Genomic DNA, 22,122 nt, shown 5'->3' with positions numbered 1-22,122 from the left:
GGCGGGAGGACCACCGACAGAAATGGCTTCCAGACGCGAGGCTCGTGGGTCGACAGCCAGGGACGGCGCCTGGCTGAGGCCCGAAGACACTCCAATCGAACAACAGCGACGGCAGCGCGGCCATTGTTCCCGCATAACAGTCCCCGGAGGCCGGGCTCCGGGATGCGCGGCTACGCAACCGGCGCAGCTCCGCCGCCGCGGGCCGACCGCCGCCTGCGAGCGTGTGACGTCGCGGCGGCGCCCGGCCTCGCCCCGCCCCACGCTCCCCTTGGGCGGCGCGGGAATGATACGCCCGTGACGTATCTTGTTTTCCTTAGCCCCGTCGCCACACGTACGCGTCTCCGACGTCGACCGTAACTCGCTTCCGAGAATCCCCGCAGCGCCCCGCCGACCCCGCAGGCCCTTCCGAGACGCTGTTTACGTACGGTCCTCGGCGTGCGTAGCGTTCCTGGGGAGCGGGCTCCGCGGCGGCCGCCATTTTGTGCAGTCGCGGGGAAGGAAGGAGACGCCTAGACCGAGGCCCGGCCCGGTTCGAGCGTGTCCAGACCTACCCACTGTCTTTATAACCCCGATTCTCTGTGTTTTGCTCCCGTCTCCGACGAGAGAGGCGGCGACGGTGGCGTCTGCGACGGGAGACAGCGCGTCGGAGCGAGAGAGCGCCGCGCCTGCCGCCGCCCCGACAGCGGAGGCGCCGCCGCCGCCATCGGTCGTCACCCGGCCGGAACCGCAGGCCCTCCCGAGCTCGGCCATCCGTGCCCCGCTCCCCGACCTCTACCCATTTGGGACCATGCGCGGAGGCGGCTTCGGGGACCGAGACCGAGACCGGGATCGTGGCGGGTAAGAGGGCGGGGGAGGCCGCGCTGGGCCGCGGGGCTCCCGAGGCACAATGGCGGCCGGCGGGGCGGGCGAGGAGCGCGGTGGGGCCGGCGGGGTCGGCGGCGGGCGGGTCGCCCGGCCCCGCCGTGGGTGCAGGCGGGGGGCCTGCGGGGTGAAGGGTGGGGGAGGGCGGCGGCGGACGGGCCGGCGCGGGGTTAGCGTGTAGGCCTGGCTCCCCGCCCCGTGTACCGCAGCATCAACCCCTCGCCTTGGCCAGGAGGGTGTTGTTTTGTGTGTGTGTCACGTTTCTGTTTTTTAGTGGAATGCCGGTTTACCGGGGCAGGATCGGAAGATAGGAGGAGGGAGGCGCTGTTACACACGCAGGCCTCTCAAACCGAAATTCCGGCTGCAGCTGTTTGTTTGTTTGTTTTTTTAATTTTAATTTATTTGTTTGCTAGCTGGAACTCGAGGCCTGGGCGCTGTCTCAGCTTTTTTCCCGCTCAAGGCGCTCTGTCTGTCACTTGAGCACTGGACTGGCTTTGAACCGAAGCCCCGAAAGTGTTTTAGTCTCTTGAGTAGGTAGGATTACAGGCGTGAGCCACCCATTTCCAGCTCAAGATTAAGATCTTAACATGTGTAACACCTTAGACAAGATCCTTTAATTTTCATAGAAGTGCTCATCTGAAGGAGCGAGCAGTGCCAGGCTGCCCTGGGTTCTCAGGAATTAAAGAGGCAACTGTTAACGTGGTCCTCTAAGGAGGTATTCTCCCCCCCCTCCCCGCCCCCACTAAGTGTTACGTTTATTGGAGAAATACTACATTTATAGTAGAAATATTAGGCACACATTCTAAAATGGTTGAATTAGGGGCCAGGAGTTTGGCCTAGGGGTAGAGTGCTTGCCTAGCATGCATGAAGAAGCGGGTTTGATTGGTTGGTACCACAAACATAGAAAAAAGCTGGAAGTGGTGCTGTGGCTCAAGTGGTAAAATTCTAGCCTTGAGAAAAAAGCCCAAGGACATTGGTTAGGCCCCGAGTTCAAGCCCCAGGACTGGCAAAAAAAAAAAAAAAAGACACAGAAAGGTAGGGACACACTCCAACAGTGTGAGTGGCCTGAAGAGAGACAGACCCAGAGAGATATATACGAGGAGACACCCAGAGACATACCAAGGATGACTTTTACCTGATTTTAAGGAGGTATTCTTAAATGATTTCTCCAAACTTTGTTGTTGTTGGAATACAAGTGCGTCTGACTTTGCAAAATTGGATTTTTTTTTTTTTTTTTTTTGCCAGTCCTGGGGCTTGAATTCAGGGCCTGAGCACTGTTCTTGGGCTTTCTCAAGGCTTGTGCTCTACCACTTGAGCCATAACACCACTTTCAGCCTTTTTTGTGTATGTGGTACTAAGGAATGCACCCAGTGCTTTGTGCATACTAAGCAAGCACTCTTATCACCAGGCTACACTCCCTGCCCCTGGAATTATTTTGGAAGGAAATAATTGTTTTATGAAGGAAATTTTGAGTCCTTTAGTCTCAGTGTTTCACAGTTTAACCAAGTCATGAAGTAAATAGTAATATAACTACTTACAAAACATAAAATTGAAAATAACCCTGTAATACCATAAACCATCAACCTAGATTCTGAAGACCTTGAGAAATCCCACATTTGTCCCAAATCAGGTTCAGAAAAATACACCAACTCTGCTCCTGAAAACAGTGTTAGAAACAGCCTGGATGGCTAAATTGTTGAAAGGATTTGGATCCACTTGGGTGATTCTAAGACATTTTTTTTAAAAAGAAAGCTGTCTAGAGTGAAATAGTTAAGGGTACTTCCTAGTTGTCAGGCATGGTGTGGCACTTCTGTAATCCCAGCACTGGAGAGGCAGAAGCAGGAAGATTGTAAGATTAATATTTCTGTCTCGGAAAAGAAACTGAGCTGGGTGCTGGTGTTTCATGCCTGTAATCCCAGCTAACTCTGGAGGCTGAGACCTAAGAGGATCCTCATTTGAAGCCAAGCCAGAAAGAAAAACCAATGAGATGCCAGAAATGGAGCTATGGCCCAAGGGATAGAGTGTCAGCCTTCCGTGAAAGCCTAAGGAACTGCACCCAGGCTCTGAGTTAAAGCGTCAGGACAGGTGTGCGCGGGCGCGCATGCACACACACAAAGTAATATTCTACTATGATTCTACCTGCTAGGATTGTAAGTATGTGTCAGTAGGCAAAAGAAGCATTTTTAGAAAAAGCTTCAAAGGGCACATTCTTACCCCTATCTCTACCTTTACCTTATTTTTCCTCTGGATTTGAATTACTGTTGTTTCAGTCTTGATGGTGATACAGTGCTGAATTGAAATACTACTGTAAAAATAGAAAATGTTGTGTCCTGCTCTTATAAACTATTAACAGGTTTTTTTTTTGACTGGTCCTGGGGCATGAACATGGGGCCTAAGCATTGCCCTTGGTCTTTCCTCAAAGCTAGCGCTCTACCACTTGAGCCACAGTACCACTTCTGACTTTTCTATATATGTGGTACCGAGGAATCAAACCCAGGTCATGCATGTTAGGCAAGCACTCTACCACGAGGCCAAACTCCCGGTTCCTAGTTTAGATTCTTCTAGGAAAAAATAGCTAACTTCTTAACTTTCAGATCAGCCAATGACCACATTAATATTGCCTGTCCATATTGAAAGGTGTGATTTTAAACAATGTTGATAAGGTGGGTTGATGGATTCTATAAATCAATGCTGTTTGCCTCAGTACAAACCTTTGGAGACTATCCATATCTCAACAGATAAGCTCACATTGAATCCCCACCTGCTTATGAATACCCTTACCTAGAGGCACAGGTCGGGATAGTGGTCCTGGGCAAGAATGAGACCCTATTTGAAAGTGAAGAAACTGCTAGACTGTGTAAAAATACGAGGCCCTATTTGGAAAATAGTCAAAACAGATAAATATGTCTCTTAAGTACAAAAGTTTTTTTTTCCTCCTACTGTAACATAATTTCTTTATACCTTCAAGTCTGTGTAAAATGGCTCTTAGGGAGTGGGGCCTAGTACTAGGACTCCATCATTTTCATGTTATTGTGGCACACAGGGCACATCATTTTGAAAATACGGATGAGCTTAGACAATTTTTCTTTTTTTTTTTTTTTTTTTTTTTTTTTTTTTTTTGCCAGTCCTGGGCTTGAGCTCAGGGCCTGAGCACTGTCCTTGGACTTTCTCAAGGCTAGAGCCCTACCACTTGAGCCTCAGCACCACTTCTGGCTTTTTTCTATGTATGTGGTACCAAGGAATTGAACCCGGGTCTTCATGCATGCTAGGCAAGCACTTTAACCACTAGGCCAAACTCCCAGCCCAGAGACAATTTTTTCCTGGTCAGTCATGGGGCTTGAACTCTGGGCCTGAGTGCTGTCCCTGAACTCTTCAGCTCAAGCCTAGTGCTGTACTGCTTTGATCCATAACCCCCTTCCACTTTTCTAGTGGTTAATTGGAGATAATCTCATCTTTTGTGCCAGGGCTTTGAACCATGATCCTCAGATATCAGCCTCCTGAGTAGCTAGGATTACAGATGGGAGCCACTGGGCCCTGGCTAGGGGAAAGGTATTTTTACCGTTGTGATCCTACCTACCCGAGAGGCAGAGATGGGGAAGCCAGGTTGAGACCACCCAGGGCATAAAAGTTCTTGAGACTCTTGTCACAGCAATGACAGTGGCACTCACCTGTCATGCTAGCAACAGAAGGAAGTACAAATAGGATTATGGTCCAGGCTGGCCAGGCATGAGATGAGATGATGTTTCAAAAATGTAAGCTAGCCAGTGATTCACGCCTATAATTTTAGCTCCTCAGGAGGCTGCAGTCTCAGGATTGCAGTTCCAAGCCAGCCTGGGCAGGGAAGTCTGAGATTCTGATCTCCAGTTAACCACCAGAAAACTGAAGTGTTGCTGTTGCTCAAAGTGGTACCTTAGCATGAGAGCTCAGAGACAGCACCCAGGCCCCGATTTCAAGCCCCCTGACTGACAAAAAAGTAAAATAACCAGTGTAGCCTTGTGCCAGTAGCCCGTACCCGTAATTTTAGCTATTCGGGAAGCTGAGATCTAAGGTCTGAAGCTAACTTGGGTGGGAAAGTACGTGAGACTTGGTGGGATATCCAGGCTTGAACTCCAGCCCTGGGTGTTGTCCCTGAGCTCTTCAGCTCAGGGCTACCACCCTTGGGCTTCAGTGCCACTTCTAGTGGTTAATTGGAGGTAAGAGTCTCACAGACTTTAGTGCTTTGAAACCCAATCATTCAGATCTCAGCCTCCTGAGAGTAGCTAGGATTATAGGCATGAACTACCGTGCCCAGTGCCACAAGACTCTTATTGCCAGTTAATCAAGAAAAAGCTGAAAGTGAAGGTGAGGCTCGAGTGGTAGAGCATTCTCTTAGAGCAAAAAACCAAGGAAGGGCCGACTCCGTCTGGTGGCTCACACCTGCAATCCTAGCTACTCAGGAGGCTGATATCTGAGGATCAAAGTTCACAACCAGCCTGGGCACAAAAGGACCTGTGACTCTTATCTCCAATTCACCTCTAGAAAACAGGGAAGTGGGGCTTGGCTCAAGGGTAGGGCCGTAGCCTTGAGCTGAAGAGCTCAGGCCAATTAAGCCCCATGATCTCCCCCCCCCCAAAAAAAAAAAAAAAAAAAAAAACAAGGAAGGGTCAACATCTAGACCTTCAGTTCAAGCCCCAGTACTGGTGAACAAACATAAAATAATGTAGCTAAGAGCTGATGGATCATACCTGTAATCCTGACTATTTAGGAGCTAACATCAAGTCAATCTGTGAGACCGTTTTCAAAAAAGCCAGTAGAGCCAGGTACTAATGCAGAATGGGACTAGTAAAATGACTTAAGTGGTAGAGTGTCTTCTTTGTCCTGTGTTCAGCCCTACTACCTCAAAAACCCCATAAAGCTAATGAGCGGAAACATTTTTCATATCTAGATTTGGAGCGAGAGGTGGTGGTGGTCTTCCCCCGAAGAAATTTGGTAACCCTGGGGAGCGCTTACGGAAAAAGAAGTGGGACCTGAGTGAACTTCCCAAGTTTGAGAAGAACTTCTATGTAGAACATCCTGAAGTGGCAAGGCTCACTCCAGTAAGTGTGTGTGTGGGGGGGGGGAATACAGATTTATAGCCAGAAATGATGGAAGGCTAACTGGAGAGACCAGTGTGAACCTGTACACAACACAGTCTTACTTGCTTTTCTTGCCTAATGGTGCTTCTCACCCTGTTTATCACACAGGAATTGAAATGATTTATATTCTATAGGACAGGTCAGGCCTTTCCATCTCTGAATATAATTAGTTATGAAATAAGAGTAAATTGGTGTATTTATTTATTTATTTTGTGGGTCATGGAGCTTGAACTCAGTCTGGGCGCTATCCCTGAGCTCTTCTGCTCAAGGCTACTACCCTATCCTTGAGCCATAGCCCCAATTCCCATTTTCTAGAGGTTAATTGGAGATAGGGAGTCTATGTGCTTGTTTAGAAAAATAATGGTGATAGTAACTTGGACCTAAGCTCTACATTTTCTCCCTCTTCTAGTTCTGATTTTACATACAGATGATTTACTTATTTTTTTCCTCTTATACAAGATTACATCATTAATTCACAAGTTAATAGGACATTCACAAATTTATCATTGTTGTGGGTGTTGTGATAGATACTGGACTGACTTGAAACAGAAGTGTGTGATGTTAGGGTATTAGGGTTTGAAATCAGTGCCTCATGTTGGTAGGCAGATGCTCTGTTGTTTCAGAAGCACAGTTTTGAGTATTGACCAAGATCCTTGTACTAACATATTTTACTTACTCTTTTTCTGTAGTATGAGGTTGATGAGCTACGCAGAAAGAAAGAGATTACAGTGAGAGGGGGAGATGTTTGTCCTAAACCTGTCTTTGCCTTCCATCATGCTAATTTCCCACGTAAGTACCTTTCTGCTCAGGATAGTTTAATTTGGTTGTTAATAGTTGTTAAATTTAATTGAATGGTAAATGTGTTAGTTTGTATCCAGATTTTGACAGGCCCAGGATTTTATTGAAAAGGTAAATAGCAGTGGCTCTTGGGGTAGGGCAGTAACTTTGAGCTGAAGAGCTCAGGGACAGTGCCCAAGCCCAGAGTTCAAGCCCCATGACTCCCCAAAAAAGGAAAAGGAAAAGGTAAATAGAGAAAGTTTTCACAGACTTGTCTGCCCAGACTGGCTTCAAACTGTGTTCTTCCACATCTCAGTTTCTTGAAATAGTTAGATCTCCCCGGCTCACAGGAGACTTCGTTACTTTTCGTCGTCATTTGTTTTCCAGTTTAAACATTTTTCAGCTTCCTAGTAGGGGCTCTCCCCCCCCCCTTTTTTTTTTTACCCAGTCCTAAGGCTTGAACTCAGGGCCTGAGCACTGTCCTTCTGATTTTTCAAAGCTGGGACTCTACTATTTCAGCCACAGCACCACTTCTGATTTTTCTATGTGTGTGGTACCGAGGAATCAAACCTGGGTCTTCATGTGAGCTGCACAAGCACTCTACAACTAAGCCAAACTCCTGGCTCCTCCCTCTGTGTTTTTGTTTGTTTGTTTTGCCAGCCCTGGACTTGAGCTCAGCTTCTGAGCACTGTCCTTGGACTTTCTCAAGGCTAGACCTCTACCACTTGAGCCTCAGCACCACTTCCAGCTTTTTTCTATGTACGTGGTGCCAAGGAAACAAAACGGGGTCTTCGTGCATGCTAGGCAAGCACTCTATCACTAGGCCAAGCTCCTGGGCCCCTCTCTGTTTTCTCTAATGAAATGCTGTCTGCCTGAATATAGTAAGAATTTCACAGCTGGACATCATTGGTGATTGGTGCCTATAGTCCTGCCTACTTAGGGAGACTGAGATCTGATGGTCGAAGTTCGAAGCAAGTCTGGGCAGGAAAGTCCATGAGATTTACCTCCAATGAACTACCAGAAAGCTGGAAGTGGATCCTAGGCCCAGGCCCTAGGATCAGCACCAAAAGAAATGGCATGCACTAAGTGATTGTCCTGTGCCCATGTTTTAGATATTGTTGACTCATGGTTAATGGAACTCTAATGTGTATGAATGAGTCCTCAAATGAAGCTAATTGAAGCCAGGCTAGTGTCACACCCCTAAAATCCCAGCTTCTTGAGGGACAGCGACAGGATAATCCAAAAGTTTGAGACAAGCCCACACAAGACCCTGTCTTAAAAAAAAAACAAAGGGGGGCAGGGAGGTTTGGCCAAGAGGTAGAATGCTTGCCTAGTATACACACAGACCTGGGTTTGATTCTTCATACCACATACTCAGGCCCTGAGTTCGTGCCCCAGGACTGGGGGAAAAAAAAACCAGCAACAACCAAAACAAAAGGAATGGAGGCCTTGTCACAATCAGTAGGACACTTGCTGAGCCCTAGGTTCAATCCCGGGAATGCAGGGGGTGGGGAAGTAACGTGTTCCTTCTCTTGCAGAATACGTCATGGATGTGTTGATGGACCAGCACTTCACGGAACCCACTCCAATCCAGTGCCAGGGGTTTCCATTGGCTCTCAGTGGCCGGGATATGGTGGGCATTGCTCAGACTGGCTCTGGCAAGACATTGGCGGTAGGTCACTCGGCAACTGAAAACTGTTGACAGTGTGGTAGCTAAGTTTCATATCAGCAGTTGTCTGTGTAGGTATTACTGGTCTAATTTATAATTTATCACACAGTGGTATGGTTGATGTAAGATTATTGTTCTTCCTTTCTAGTATTTGCTGCCTGCAATTGTTCATATTAACCACCAGCCGTATTTGGAAAGAGGAGATGGCCCAATTGTAAGTGTTCTTGTGGTGCTTTTTATGTAGTCTGACTTCATTATTACGCCCATCGTCCATACGTGGAAGTGGTATTGCCCCATTATAACTGTGTTAGAAATGTTGTATGCTAGAGAAGCATTTACTACCAAGCTAAATGCAGCTGTGTCTGTGTACTCTCAGTTGCTTAGTGGTGCTGTGAGGGAATGTAGACTTAAGCTGGGGTTCCTGCCCTGTGAATCTTAAAAGTCAGGCAGGTAATAGTAGCTTATGAGCTGGGTGCTAGTGGTGTACACTGTAATCCTAGCTACTCAAAAGCCTGACATCTGCTGGGCCACCGTGGCTCAAGCCTGCAATCCTAACTACTCAGGAGGCTGAGATCTGAGGATTGAGGTTCAAAGCCAGCGTGGGCACACAGGCTGTGTGACTTATCTCCTTATCTCCAGTTAACCTCTAGAAAACCAGAAGTGCTGTGGCTCAAGGAGAATAATGTCCTTGAGCTGAAAAGCTTAGGGACAGAGCCCAGGCCCAGCATTCAAGCCCCACAACCAGCCAAGGAAGGAAAGTGCATAAGATTCTCGCTTCCAATTAACCACCAAAAAAAAACAAAAGTAGAGCTGTGGCTCAAGTGGTAAAGCACTAGCTTGTTTGTTTTGTTGCCAGTCCCAGGGAGGGCCTGAGCAGTAGTCTTGGGCTTTCTCAAGGCTAGAACTCTTCAGCTCAGGGACAACGCCCAGTCCCAGAGGTAAGGGTGCCCAAGCTGAGTTCAAGCCCCATGATACCCCCCCCCCCAGAAAAAAAAAAACTAAACTAAACAACAGGTGAAGAATTAGAATGTTTTTGTAGTTTATGTTTGTTGGGGTCTGAAGTGATTGTTGTTGTCTTTTTTGCCTTCTTCAGTGTCTGGTGCTGGCTCCCACCAGAGAGCTTGCCCAGCAAGTGCAGCAGGTTGCTGATGACTATGGCAAGTGTTCCAGGCTGAAGAGTACATGTATTTATGGAGGTGCTCCGAAAGGTCCCCAGATTCGAGATCTGGAAAGAGGTAATAAACAATTAATGGGGTTCGGCCTAGTGGTAGAATGCTTGCCTAGCATGCATGAAGACCCAGGTTCCATTTCTTGGTACTACATACATAGAATAGCCAGAAGTGGTGCTGTGGCTCAAGTGGTAGAGCTCTGGTCTTGAGAAGTCCCTAGGGCTAGCCAAAAAAAAAAAAACTAAAATTTTAAATGTCTTGAGTAGTAAGTTTATTACTTTACCAATTCCAGTGAATGAAGTTGAACGAAGTAGTGGGTTCTTATGTGGATATTGGGGGTTTTCAGGAGCTTAGAAATCTTTAAGAGGTTACTGGGGATGTGGCTTAGTGGTAGAGTGCAGAAAAGGCCAGAAGTGGTGCTGTGGCTCAGGTGGTAGAACACTAGTGTTGAGCAAAAGAAGCTCAGTTCCTAGGCCCTGAGTTCAAACCCCGGTACTAGCAAGAAAAAAAAAGAAATGCTTAGGAGGACATTTGTCTAGTCTCTTTTAAGAGAGGAATCTCTTAGTTAAAAGGTTTAGTGGGACCCGATGGTTGTACATAAACAGTTACTATTAAATTTAGCTGCTGCTCTGTAGCATTTACTGACCATCAGAGCTAGATGTTTGATTTGATTTTACTTCTTAGGTGTGGAGATCTGCATAGCTACTCCTGGAAGATTGATAGATTTTCTGGAGTCTGGAAAGACAAATCTTCGCCGATGTACTTACCTTGTGCTGGATGAGGCTGACAGGATGCTTGATATGGGCTTTGAACCCCAGATCCGTAAAATTGTTGATCAAATCAGGGTACGGAAGGCTAATACTTAACTGCCTTTATGTACTTTGACTGTCATGCAGACCCTTAACCTAAAAGCAATCCTTTGTTTTTATGATAGCCTGATCGGCAAACACTGATGTGGAGTGCCACATGGCCAAAGGAGGTGCGACAGCTTGCAGAGGACTTCCTCCGTGATTATACCCAGATCAATGTGGGCAATCTAGAGCTGAGTGCCAACCACAACATCCTTCAGATTGTGGATGTCTGTATGGAGAGTGAAAAAGACCACAAGTATGAAGAGATCACTTCTTTGCTAGTCTCTTAACACTGAAATTTAGCTTTTTTTTTCCTTCAGAAAGGCTGACCTTGAATTTGTGATCTTCCTGCCTTAGCCTCTTGAGTACTCTACCTAGCTTGGGTGACCAATACCTTTTTTGAGGCCTAAAAACTTTAAAACATGGCTGGAGCTGGGCACCAGTGGCTCAAGCCTGTCACCCTAGCTACTTAGGAAGTGGAGATCAGGAATTGCCATCCACCTTAAGCGCAGTTAGTGTATGAGATTCTCTCTTACTCAAATCTTGGAGTTCAAGCAGAAGGGATCACGGCCCAAGGTGGCCTAGGCATAAAAATAAAAAGCAGCTGAAACCAGATGCTGGTGGCTCATACCTGTAATTCCTAGCTACTCAGGAGGCTGAGATCTGACTATCACAGTTCAAAGCCATCCTCCGCAGGAAAGTCCCAGACTCCTATCTCCAATTAATCACCAGAAACCTGAAGCAGAGCTATGGGTCAAAGTGGTAGAACAGCCCTGGATGTGGTGACTCACACCTGTAATTCTAGCTACTCAGGAGGCTAAGATCTGAGGGTCATGGTACAAAGCTAGCCCCAGCAATATAGTTTGTGAGATTCATCTCCAATTAATCACTAGCAAATGGAAAGTGGGGCTGTGGCTAAAGGGTAGGGTGGTAACCTTAAGGTGAAGGGCTCAAGGACAACACCCAAGCCTAGAGTTCAAGCCCCAAGACCCACAAAAAAAAAAAGTGGAAGAGCATTATAGCCTTGAACAAGAAGAGTGCAGAGTTCAGGCCCTATAACCATCAACCACAACAAAACCCAAAAGTTGTGGGTTAAGAGAACCAGCCTTCAGTAAAACTAATGAGAACGCCCAGGCCTTGAATTCAAGCCCCAAGATTGACACATAGTATGAGTGGGGTGAGGGAGAGGCCTAGAGAGAAGCATTAAAATTGTAGAGCATCTGTAGCAAGTGCAAAGCCTTGTGTTTTTTTTCTCAGTGCCTCCATTTCTTGTATAAATGAAGGTAATACAATACCAGGTACATATTTTAAGAGTCTATGTTTCTTATTGCTATTTTTCCCCCCCAAAGTTTTAGAAGTAATGAGGTTTTATGCTGGGATTATAGGCATGTGCTACCATATGAAGCAAGTATGTTTGGGAGTTACTACAGTGTTATCTCTGTATAATCTGTAGAGAGATCTTTTCTCTCTGACTTCATTGTTGATCTTATCAGGCTGATTCAACTGATGGAGGAAATAATGGCTGAAAAGGAAAACAAGACAATAATTTTCGTGGAGACAAAGAGACGATGTGATGACCTCACCCGCAGGATGCGCAGGGATGGGTGAGTACCAAAGCTAGACAGGTGTTTATCCTTGGATTCTCTGCTAAGTTATTTATTCATTTGTTTTTGTGATGTGGGGCTTTGTACTTTGTAGAGAGGTGTTATATCTTCTATGCCTCCAATTACAAAGCTGCTTCTTTTTTCCTTTCTTTTGGGGGGGGAAGGGTCGTGGTAGGACTTCAACTCTGGGCCTTAGCCTTGTCCCTGAGCTCTTCAGCTCAAGGCTTCCGCCCTTACCCCTTGAGCCACAGCACCGCTTCAGTTTCCTGGTGATTAATTGGAGATAAGAGTCTCTTGGATTTTAGTGCCCAGGCTGGCTTTGAACTACTATTCTCGAATCTCAGCTTCCTGAGTAGCTAGGATTACAGGCTTGAGCCACCTTGCCCAGCTCAAAGCTTCTTTTTTTTTTTTTTTACAGTCCTGGGGCTTGAGCTCAGCCCTGTCCTTGGATTTTCTCAAGGCTAGAGCTCTACCACTTGAGCCTCAGCACCACTTCCGGCTTTTTTCTATGTATGTGGTACCGAGGAATCGAACCCGGGTCTTCATGCATGCTAGGCAAGCACTTTAACCACGAGGCCAAACTCCTGGCCCCTCAGAGCTTCTTTTTATAGATCGGTTGTCCTTTTTGTTATATCGGTCATGGGGCTTGAGCTCTGGGCCTGTGTGCTGTCCCTGAGCTTTTCAGCTCAAGGTTACTGCTTTACCCTACCACATTGAGCCAAAGCGCCACTACACCACACCACTTTCAGTTTTCTGATGGTTAATTAGACATAAGAGTCTCATAGATTTCCGTGCCTGGGCTGGCTTTGAACCAAGATTCTCAAATCTCAGCCTCCTGAGTAGCTAGGATTACAGTCATGAACCACTGGCACCTGGCTCAATTTTCCTTTTCTTTTGACAGTTGGCCTGCTATGTGTATCCATGGAGACAAGAGTCAACCAGAAAGAGACTGGGTCCTTAATGGTAAGCTTTAAGAAGTGTTTTCAATAAATTTTCCTCAAATTGTTGGTTAAGGGCCACGAGGTAAATATTTTGGCTTTGTAGACCAAATAGTGACTTAAAGTTCCACCAGGGCTGGCCAGAGATAGAACATGAATATATAGCCATGCTGTATTATTAGAAAGCCTTTATTTGCAGTGGAGCAGGGGATGGGGGGGAGGGTGCTGTACTAGATTTGATCTCAAGGCCAGAGTTTACCTATGCTGCCTTCTTTTGTGTTCAGTGTAATTCTTTTTCTTGGCTAGTTCTGGGGCTTGAACTTGGGTCCTAGGCACTGTCCTAAGCTTCTTTTGCTCAAGGCTAGCACTTTACCACTTGAGCCTCAGTGTCACTTCCATCCAGCTCTGTGTGTGTGGTATCGAGGAATCAAACCCAAGGCCTCATGAACGGTAGGCAGGCACTACACTAAGCCACATTCCTAGCCCCTGTTCAGTGTAATTGAATTACAGTGCACTTGGGTCATATCACCAGTTTCTTTCATGTCTTAAGTTTTTCTCATTAAGAATTTTCTCCCTTGGGGAAGGTTTGACAGTTACTGAAACATTTTTAAAAATACATCTTTGAGGCCCTTAGTTGAGTTTTCCCTTTTGATTAAGGAAAGGCCATTGTATGAAATGGGAAAATACATACTTCTAGAGAGAAAGCATTGTCCTCAAGGAGGGGAAATAAACTTTTTTTCCCCCTCTGTTCTGTGTGTCTTCTCTTACCCTTGCTGTACAGCTTGGTTTTCATAATTCGTTTTTGTTTGTTTGTTGCAGAGTTTCGTTCTGGAAAGGCTCCCATTCTCATTGCCACAGATGTAGCCTCCCGTGGGCTAGGTTTGTATAAGACAGGCACCTCTGTCAGTGCTTATGTATCTTTTTGGTTTAAAGGTTTGTTTGCCATTTCAGATTTAGAGTTGTACATACATGTGGTTAGGAAAAGGAATGTAATTATAATCAATTCCCCCCCCCCCTTTTTTTTTTTTTTTTAATTCTCGGGTGAGTTTTTGGGTTTGGATTTTTGTTTGCATTTTCTTTTTATTTTCAGTCTTCCTGCTCCTAACAAACAGGCTTTAGTTTGCAGCAAGGCCTAGGCATGACTGCTGAGTTCCAGGGAAAGGAGACATTGGATTGAGCAGTGTAATGTCTGGCTGGCTTTGCTCTTACTTCCTGGCTAGGTGGAAGGAGCCTAAGAGAATCTTAACTATTGTAAGCCAGCTTCTTCAGTTATTCTTTGCCTGTTCTATTACAATAGATATGTAGAGGGTCAGTTCTATGAATGCTTATTAACTGGGCTTTAATAAATCTATAATATACTATATTTAAATATGCACTGCCCAGTATTACTGAAAATAAAATAACAGTGAGCAGTTATCTCCTCCTCTCACCCATACATCTTACCATAGATGGAATATCCCATTATTTTAAACTAAAGTATGGCTCACAAATTTTAATATATTTCAAGAGATTTTATCTGGGTATGGTGGTACATTCCTGTAATCCCAGTAACTGACTCAGGAGGCTGAGGCAGGAGGATTGTGAGTTTGAGGCCAGTTTGGACTGTATCTTGCAAGACCCTGTGTTGGACAGGAGGGTGTCTTTCTATCACAAGGAAATATAGAGGAGTATTGATGTGTTTAATTTCCTGCCAAGTTCCCTTACACTGTTTACTAGGAAGAGACTAGAATTCAGCCTGGAGTAGAGAAATGATGGGAACTGTTATCTGTTAGACTTCTCATTCCCTCCTTCAGCAGTGGTGACCTGCAGCCATGATGGGAAGTTGTCTCTGCCCTCTGAGGTCATGTCTTAGTCTGCTTAGATCTTGGGCCTGTTGGGAGAGGAGTCAGAATTCTGAAAGCACTTTCTATCATAGCTTTCAGTAATGGTGTTTTTTGTTTTTTGTTTTTTTTAAAAAACAAAACAGGCTTGCTATGTGCTGGTAGCTTCTTTGTGCATCTTGCCTAGACAATTAAAAACAAAACATTTGTTCACTGTCCCCCACATTTTAAACGACATCAATTGGCTACCATTAGAATAATTTAGACTCTTCATCCCACCTCCTCTCATCAGCAGAGGGGACAGGAAAGGAACCTGAGTCTGTTTCTTGTTACGCAACCTCAGCTTGTGTTGGGCCCCTTTGTTTGCTGCCTTGTAAAAATCAAAAGGAGGGAGAAAACCCACCAAAATGGCAGAATTCTGACCAAGGTCCTACAAGATCCTGGAAAGTGAAGGCTTCTACCTCACAGACAAGGGTGCGCTTTTCAGCTGAGTCCCCAGGCCTTTTTTCCCTTCCTGCCGAGTGACGGTCTCTTAGATGTTCCCTCAGGTAAGTTCCCCGAGCCCCGTGATTTTCTCATAGTCATTCTTAGCCAGCCACTGCTCCCTGTCCACTGGGATTTTTTTTTTTTAATTTCTCCCCCCCCCTTTTTTTTTGTTGAAACTGCACACTGTTGAACTAAAAGCATTGAATTGATTTTGTTTTGTTTTTTAACAGAAGCTTTGCTATCAGCTGCAGATCACTCAATACATGGCCGAAGCTGCTCTAGATGAGCCTGTTGGCTAGTCATAGACCTTCTAGTTAGCCATCGAGATACAGGCTTGCCGTAGGGCTTCTTAGACCTAAGGTCTTCGTCCTAGGCAGCTGGCCAAAGCATGAACGTACGTTTCAATCTCTTGCCCTACTACAGCATCTTCTCTAAAGACAGCAAGATAAAATATTGAGGCAGTGCACAAGTAACAACAGCAGGGCGGGCTTGCCTGGAGAAGCCAGATTCTGCGCCTGCTCTTTTGTGCCCTCGGCCAGTCATGTGCACACACAGGACATCTTTCTAATCTGAAGAACTTGCACCTTGTCTGCCCCTTTTGAGCCCCGCCGCAAGCTGCAGCCACACTGCCTGCTGCTGCTGTGTGTCCAGGGCAGTCCTTCTGGCTCTGCCTGCCACGCTTGTACTCCCTGACTCATTGTGAGCGCTCAGGAGGGAAGCGCAGGCTCTGAAGGTGTGGTCATGGAGTGTGCCTCGTTCCCGCCCCTCGCCCCCATGCACTCCTGCCCCTGTTAAGTTTTTTTTCTTTGTGAAATCAACGACTCTAGCCGGAGACTCACGCTGCCCCCCCTGTGATAAGTGCCTTCTCGTCTTTCTGGTGTGATTCAGGACTTTAGGGTCAGTAACGACCGAGGAGCCTTTATTGTAATAAGAAACAGACCTAACGCCCCTTCTTCACTAGCCTTTTACAACAGCCGATTTTTTTTCTTCTAATCTTCCCCATTCCCCTGAAATTAATCCAGTCTGGGCAATAGATGCAGTCTGACCCTTTGGATGTAACTTACAATTTTTTAATAATTATTTTTTTCTACAATCGCCCCAATTTATCCTTGGGGGAGGCGTTGGAGGACCTGAAATTTTTACCCGAACCCAGGTTCTCCGGCGCTTGGCAACCAAATGGGGCTACAGAGAAGCATCTAAGCCAGTTCACAGAGCGAGCGTGTGTGGGGACTTCTCACTGCCACGGACCCTTGATGCATGCTCCCCGCGCTCCAGTGGTCCCGTGTCAGAAGGCGGAGTTTTCGAAAGGAGGCCGCCAAAAATAAAAGACAAAGAGACGGGATCGGCTGCAGCGGTTTCCCAAAGGAGGAGGGAGTGTGCATCGGTCTGGTAACAAACAGAGAATGTTTTTTAATTATTTATATCACAAAAAATCTGTGTTTTATCTAGGATATTTGCTGAATATTCTTTGTAAAATGCAGATTTTTTTTCCACCAAACATTAGGATTCTGTTATATTCTTAAATTTGTTGGTTGAAGTAGGATAAGAAATCCACTTAGTGAATGCATTACACTAACATTTACATGCTTTCCAGTAGGTTGCTCAGCCCTATCCCCAGCAGCAAACAGCCTTAAGTGTGTCTCAAGGTTTCACGGGTTTTCCCATTGTCTTTGGCAATCCATTTAATTTCCTAGTTCATATGGACAATGTTTGATTGCAGAAACAATATTGCGTTTGATATAACCTTGAGTTGAAGGGGGGGAGAAAAGGAAAAAAAAACCTTGAAGCTGGGCTTGGTAGTATAGTGAAATTTTAGTGTAATGTGCTCTTGTGGCAACTAAAGGGGGACAAGTACTTCTGGGTGTTCTGCAGAGGAAAAGAGGTGTGTGCTTTGGTGCTGATCAGTTTTGTGAAATTTAGAGTAAAAAAGAACCTGAATGTTGTAAGTTTTCTGGGGAATGTAGTAGTAAGGTACTGAAGCTTCTTTTTTCGCATTGCTCTATGACTGGTGCAAGGTAAGTTTATAGTGTTTGTTGTTGGTGGATTTTTGCCAGGCTTCTCCCAGCAGAGTAGAAGTGATTTGGCCCTGCATCTTCTCGGAGTTCTCTGTTCTCTTGTACGTTCCAGCTCTGAAGAGGCTGGCATGGGAGTGCGCAGGTCTGAAGACCACGGCGCAGCTCCTGCAGTAGACGGCTTACTGCAGAAGTGCCGGGAGTTGGGCTGGTCTGATGGGATTGCCTTAGGAATTATAGCAAATACGGCAAGTCCCACACATGTCCCAAGAATCACGAAGCCTCTTCTGCTCTGCTGGGATGAGTCTTTTAATTTTTGTTCCTTCTCAGCGTGGTTACTAATTTGATCTTCTCTCCTCTTGCTGTCATTTGCATTCGTGCTTCCCTCCTGTTGTTGGCATGCCCTTTGCCTTCTCTCTCTCTCTGCCACATCAACCTACACATTGGCCCATCATGGATGCTGAAGATGTGGAAGATGTCAAATTTGTGATCAACTATGACTATCCTAACAGCTCCGAGGATTACGTGCACCGGATTGGCCGAACAGCCCGGAGCACCAACAAGGGCACTGCCTATACTTTCTTCACCCCAGGAAACTTAAAGCAGGCCAGAGAGCTGATCAAAGTGCTAGAGGAGGCCAATCAGGCCATCAATCCAAAGCTGATGCAGCTGGTGGACCACAGAGGTGGTGGTGGCGGAGGGGGTAAGGATAAATCCTGGAGCTTTCCAGGTAGTGCCACCTCCTCGTTTCTATGGGCTTGTGCCTTTTTTTTTTTTTTTTAAGGTTGGTCATAAGACCTGAACTCTGGGCCTAGGTGCTGTGCCTGAGCACTTCAGCTCAAGGCTAATGCTCTACTCCTTGAGCTTGAGCCACAGCACCACTTCCAGTTTTTGGTGGTTAATTGGAGTTTCATGGACTTTCGTGCCCTTTTTATTTTGACCAGCCCTGGGGGCTTGAACTCGGCTGGAGCACTGCCCTTGTGCTTTCGTCAAGGCTAGTGCTCTACCATTTGAGCCACAGCACCACTTCTGGCTTTTTTTCTATGTATGTGGTACCGAGGAATTGAGCTGGGTCTTGGTGCATGCTAGGCAAGCACTCTTACCACTAGGCGAAACTTTCGGCCCTGCTGTGGCTAGCTTCGAACCTCTGTTCTCAGATTTCACTCTCCTAAGTAACGTTGGGATTACAGGCATGAGCCACCAGTGTCTTGCTTTCTGCCCTGATTTTTTAATCCTGTGAACTGTGTTACTAGGTAACTTGGAAATGCTTAGGATTATTCATAACCTTTCCTGAAAGTCTTAACACATGATGTGCTACTTGTGCAACCCAGCATTATTGTAGGTTATAGGCTGTGGGTGTTTGTTTGTTTTGGGGCCAGTCCTGGGCTTTAACTCAGGGCCTAGACACTGTCCCTGAGCCTCTTGTCCTCAAGGCTAGTGTTCTACCACCTGAGCCAGTGCCACTTGTGGCTTTTTGTATTTATGTGGTACTGAGGAATTGGACTTGGGGCTTTATGCATGCTTGGCAAGCACTCTGCCACTAAGTCACATTCCCATCCCTAGGTTATAGTCTTAAACTGACATTTTGATTAAGTGCTTGTCCTACTTAAAATTAAGCTAAACTAGCCAAGGTACCTGTAATGCAACTCCAGTATTCTAGAGGCTGGAGTGTTTGAACACAGTGGGGGTTTTTTGTTGTTGTTGTTGTTGTTGTTGTTTTTGGCTAGTCATGGGGCTTGAACTTGACTGGGCGCTGAGCTTCTTTGCTCAAGTCTGGTGTTCTACCACTTTGAGCCACAGCACTACTTCTAGTTTTCTGGTGGTTAATTGGAAATAAGAGTCTCACGGGGACTTTGAACTGCAGTCCTCAGCTCTCAATCTCTGGAGTAACTAGGCACTATTGCCTCTGCCAGCAGCTCCCAGTTTAATAGAGTGAGATTGCTTACACTGCAGCTTTTGATGGTCCTCAAGAAAAGAGCCTAGGGGCCGGGAGTTTGGCCTAGTGGTAGAGTCCCTGCCTAGCATGCACGATGATGCAGGTTCAATTCCTCGGTCGGTACCACATGCATAGAAAGAAAAGCCGGAAGTGGTGCTGAGGCTCAAGAGGTAGAGCTCTAGCCTTGAGAAAGTCCAAGGACAGTGCTCAGGCCCTGAGCTCAAGCCCAGGATTGGCAAAAAAAAGAAAAGAGTCTAAAAGGGAGAAAGTTGAGTAAAATACTGGCCTAGCTACAAGAGGAAGGAAGTGAGTTATATACTTAGTTCCCATTTAACTTTTTATATTATGCTTTGATCACATACATGCCATTAAAAAATACTTGTACCCTTCCACTAGGAGGCCGTTCTCGGTACCGGACTACTTCTTCGGCTAACAACCCCAACCTGATGTATCAGGATGAATGTGACCGGAGGCTTCGAGGAGTCAAAGATGGTGGACGGAGAGACTCTGCAAGCTATCGGGATCGCAGTGAAACCGATAGAGCCAGTTATGCTAATGGAAGTGGCTATGGAAGTCCAAATTCTGCCTTTGGAGCCCAAGCAGGCCAATATACCTACAGTCAAGGCACCTATGGGGCCACTGCTTATGGTACCAGTGGCTACACAGCCCAGGAGTATGGTGCCAGCACATACGGAGCGAGTAGCACCACCTCAGCTGGGAGAAGTTCTCAGAGCTCTAGCCAGCAGTTTAGTGCGATAGGTCGGTCTGGGCAGCAGCCACAGCCTCTGATGTCACAGCAGTTTGCACAGCCTCCAGGAGCTACCAACATGATAGGTTACATGGGGCAGACGGCCTACCAGTACCCACCCCCGCCCCCTCCCCCTCCCCCTTCCCGGAAATGAGCCTTCCAGGCAGATGCTCCCAGGAGCTAATATCTAAAGGAATGCTGTCTTTTTTTTTTTTTCCCCTACTCTTCTACATTTTCATTTTTAAAAAAGTTTTCCCCCTCCCAGCCATTGTGATTTGTGTTTTCGTGCAGATTAGTTAGAACTCACTGCCAGGTTTCTTCTGCCCACCAACAGTGATCCAGTCTTCAGTAGCAGATTTTGTAAAATATGTATACACACACACACACGCACGCGCGCGCGTGTGTGTGTGTGTGTGTGTATATGTATGTCTGACTGGAAGAAGTTAATTTCTCCCAACTTGCATGTTGAGGATATTTGAACTATTTTTCATCGTAAAATGTAAGCTTGATGGCCCTTTTGTAGGATCCCTGAGTTGGGAAGGGCGGCTCACTTGGGCAGAAAGAAGGGAAGGCATCTGTGATTTAAATTGCTCTCTGAACTGGACTAGAAAGCCAAGAGGGATTTCTCATAATGGATTTAACATTACTCAAGTTTGATCAGATTCCTCAGGCCCAGATGACTTAAGACACTGCTTTGTCATTGTCATTTTAGCTGATATCAGCTGTCAAATGTACTTAAGCCAATTTTTGGTTTGTCTCTGCTTTTACTGTCTTCTCCCTTCTCGGTTACTGAGAAATAACCAATTTAATGTCAAGTTAGAAATTGAATTTGCATTTTAAGTATGTGTTTTTAAGTTTTAAACCACCAGTTTACAGTATTGGTTTGGCATCTGGGCGGAAGCTGCCTGTTTTTATTCCCCATGCAACCAGGGACCATCTATGAAATTCACTTTCTAGCTGTGAGTAAATGAACATACCCAAATGCTGGCAGGGACGCACTCACCTGCAGTATATAAAAAGCACCTTTCATTATCAGTGATGTACTCAAAGTGGGCAGATTTTCCTTTTAAACTCAGTATTTGTAGAAGTAGAATGAGAGCAACTATTTGCCAGCCGCTCTGCCCATTTGACCAAGTTATCTTGAGCAAGATGCACCGCGCACTGGTCTCCGCCGGTCCTGCACTGCTTTCTAACCTAACGACTGGTGCGCGCACCCTCCTCAGGTAGGTAGTGCCTAGGACGCGTTCTGGGGGCCTTTACGTTTTGCCTCCATCAAAGGTAGGTGAGTTCACCCCCTGCTAGAAGTACTGACTTACCAGCTGCCAGCAGCAGCGGATGGACCTGAAAAGTATTCTCTACTCCTGTGTTCATCCTGCCGGGGTAGGCAGTGAGCCTCTCCTCTCTGGAGCCTCTGCCTTCTGCCCCTGCCCTGCGCTTCTGGCAGCAGTTAGAGGAGGAAGGCCCATCAGCTGCCTTCTTGAGCTGTGTGTAGCTTTCGAGTGCTTGCTGGTTTGAAACATCTGACTATTAAGATGATCTCTGAAGGTTTTTGTTTTCCCTTTAAAATCTTGAGGGAGAGAGAAAAGGGATGGTTCTGAGGGGTTCTCAAAGTATGATTCAGTGTGCAACAGATACAGGTAGGTTGTCAGCATAAGCTGAAATTGTGCATGTAAAAGCTCAGCCTTTTTTTTCCCCCCCAACTTTTATTTTCTCCTATCTTATAGATGTTGAGGCTGAGTGGGGAAGACAGTAGGCACAGAAGAAACATAAAACTGCTCTGTGCTTGCAACCAAAGTGCCGTGTTTCTTTGTTCCCAAAACAAACATGTCTACGCATTGGCCACAGTTTTGTGGACATTTCTGCAACCACATTCAGGTTGATTTCTCTCCCCTCCCCACTTTTTTAAAATAGATTAGGTCCTATGATATGGCCTTTAAATGCGTCCGTTTCCAGGACAAGTGTCTGGGTACTTGAGCAGTGTAGTATCTAGATTGCTTGCCTGCCCTCTTCACTGGGGATGGCAAGACCTCATGGTGGCCTGAGTATAGCTGAGGTGTAGCTGAGTTTTCGCTGCTCCAAGGTGGCTTCATCCATTTCCATGCCTGTCTGTCATTGGCGCTGTGCTCTTGGTTTGAGA

General features: G+C 46.2%; 1 protein-coding gene across 1 annotated transcript; it reads left to right on the top strand.

Moving 5' to 3' along the window:
* Positions 1-430: 430 nt before the first annotated feature.
* Positions 431-20,375, top strand: Ddx17 (DEAD-box helicase 17). The gene is made up of 13 exons (XM_090328704.1): positions 431-837; positions 5,786-5,936; positions 6,665-6,764; positions 8,291-8,424; positions 8,570-8,635; positions 9,515-9,656; positions 10,275-10,435; positions 10,525-10,697; positions 11,935-12,045; positions 12,947-13,008; positions 13,803-13,862; positions 17,768-18,004; positions 19,634-20,375. Exons 1-13 carry the CDS (start codon positions 788-790, stop codon positions 20,137-20,139), a joined length of 1,953 nt encoding a protein of 650 aa, XP_090184830.1. The 5' UTR covers positions 431-787; the 3' UTR covers positions 20,140-20,375.
* Positions 20,376-22,122: the final 1,747 nt, after the last annotated feature.

This window comes from Megascapheus bottae, chromosome 2, assembly GCF_031878675.1.
Source record: "Megascapheus bottae isolate mThoBot1 chromosome 2, mThoBot2.hap1, whole genome shotgun sequence".
Taxonomy (NCBI): domain Eukaryota; kingdom Metazoa; phylum Chordata; class Mammalia; order Rodentia; family Geomyidae; genus Megascapheus; species Megascapheus bottae.
Note: the sequence above shows the minus strand (reverse complement) of the source record. Positions and strands in the feature narration are given on the sequence as shown.

Bases quoted from the DNA above. Each gene is read 5' to 3' on its own strand.
- Ddx17 (XM_090328704.1), top strand. From the start codon at position 788: ATGCGCGGAGGCGGCTTCGGGGACCGAGACCGAGACCGGGATCGTGGC. The intron at 838-5,785 runs GTAAGAGGGCGG...TTTCATATCTAG, and splicing joins CGAGACCGGGATCGTGGCGG to ATTTGGAGCGAGAGGTGGTG. The intron at 10,436-10,524 runs GTACGGAAGGCT...TTTTTATGATAG, and splicing joins AAATTGTTGATCAAATCAGG to CCTGATCGGCAAACACTGAT.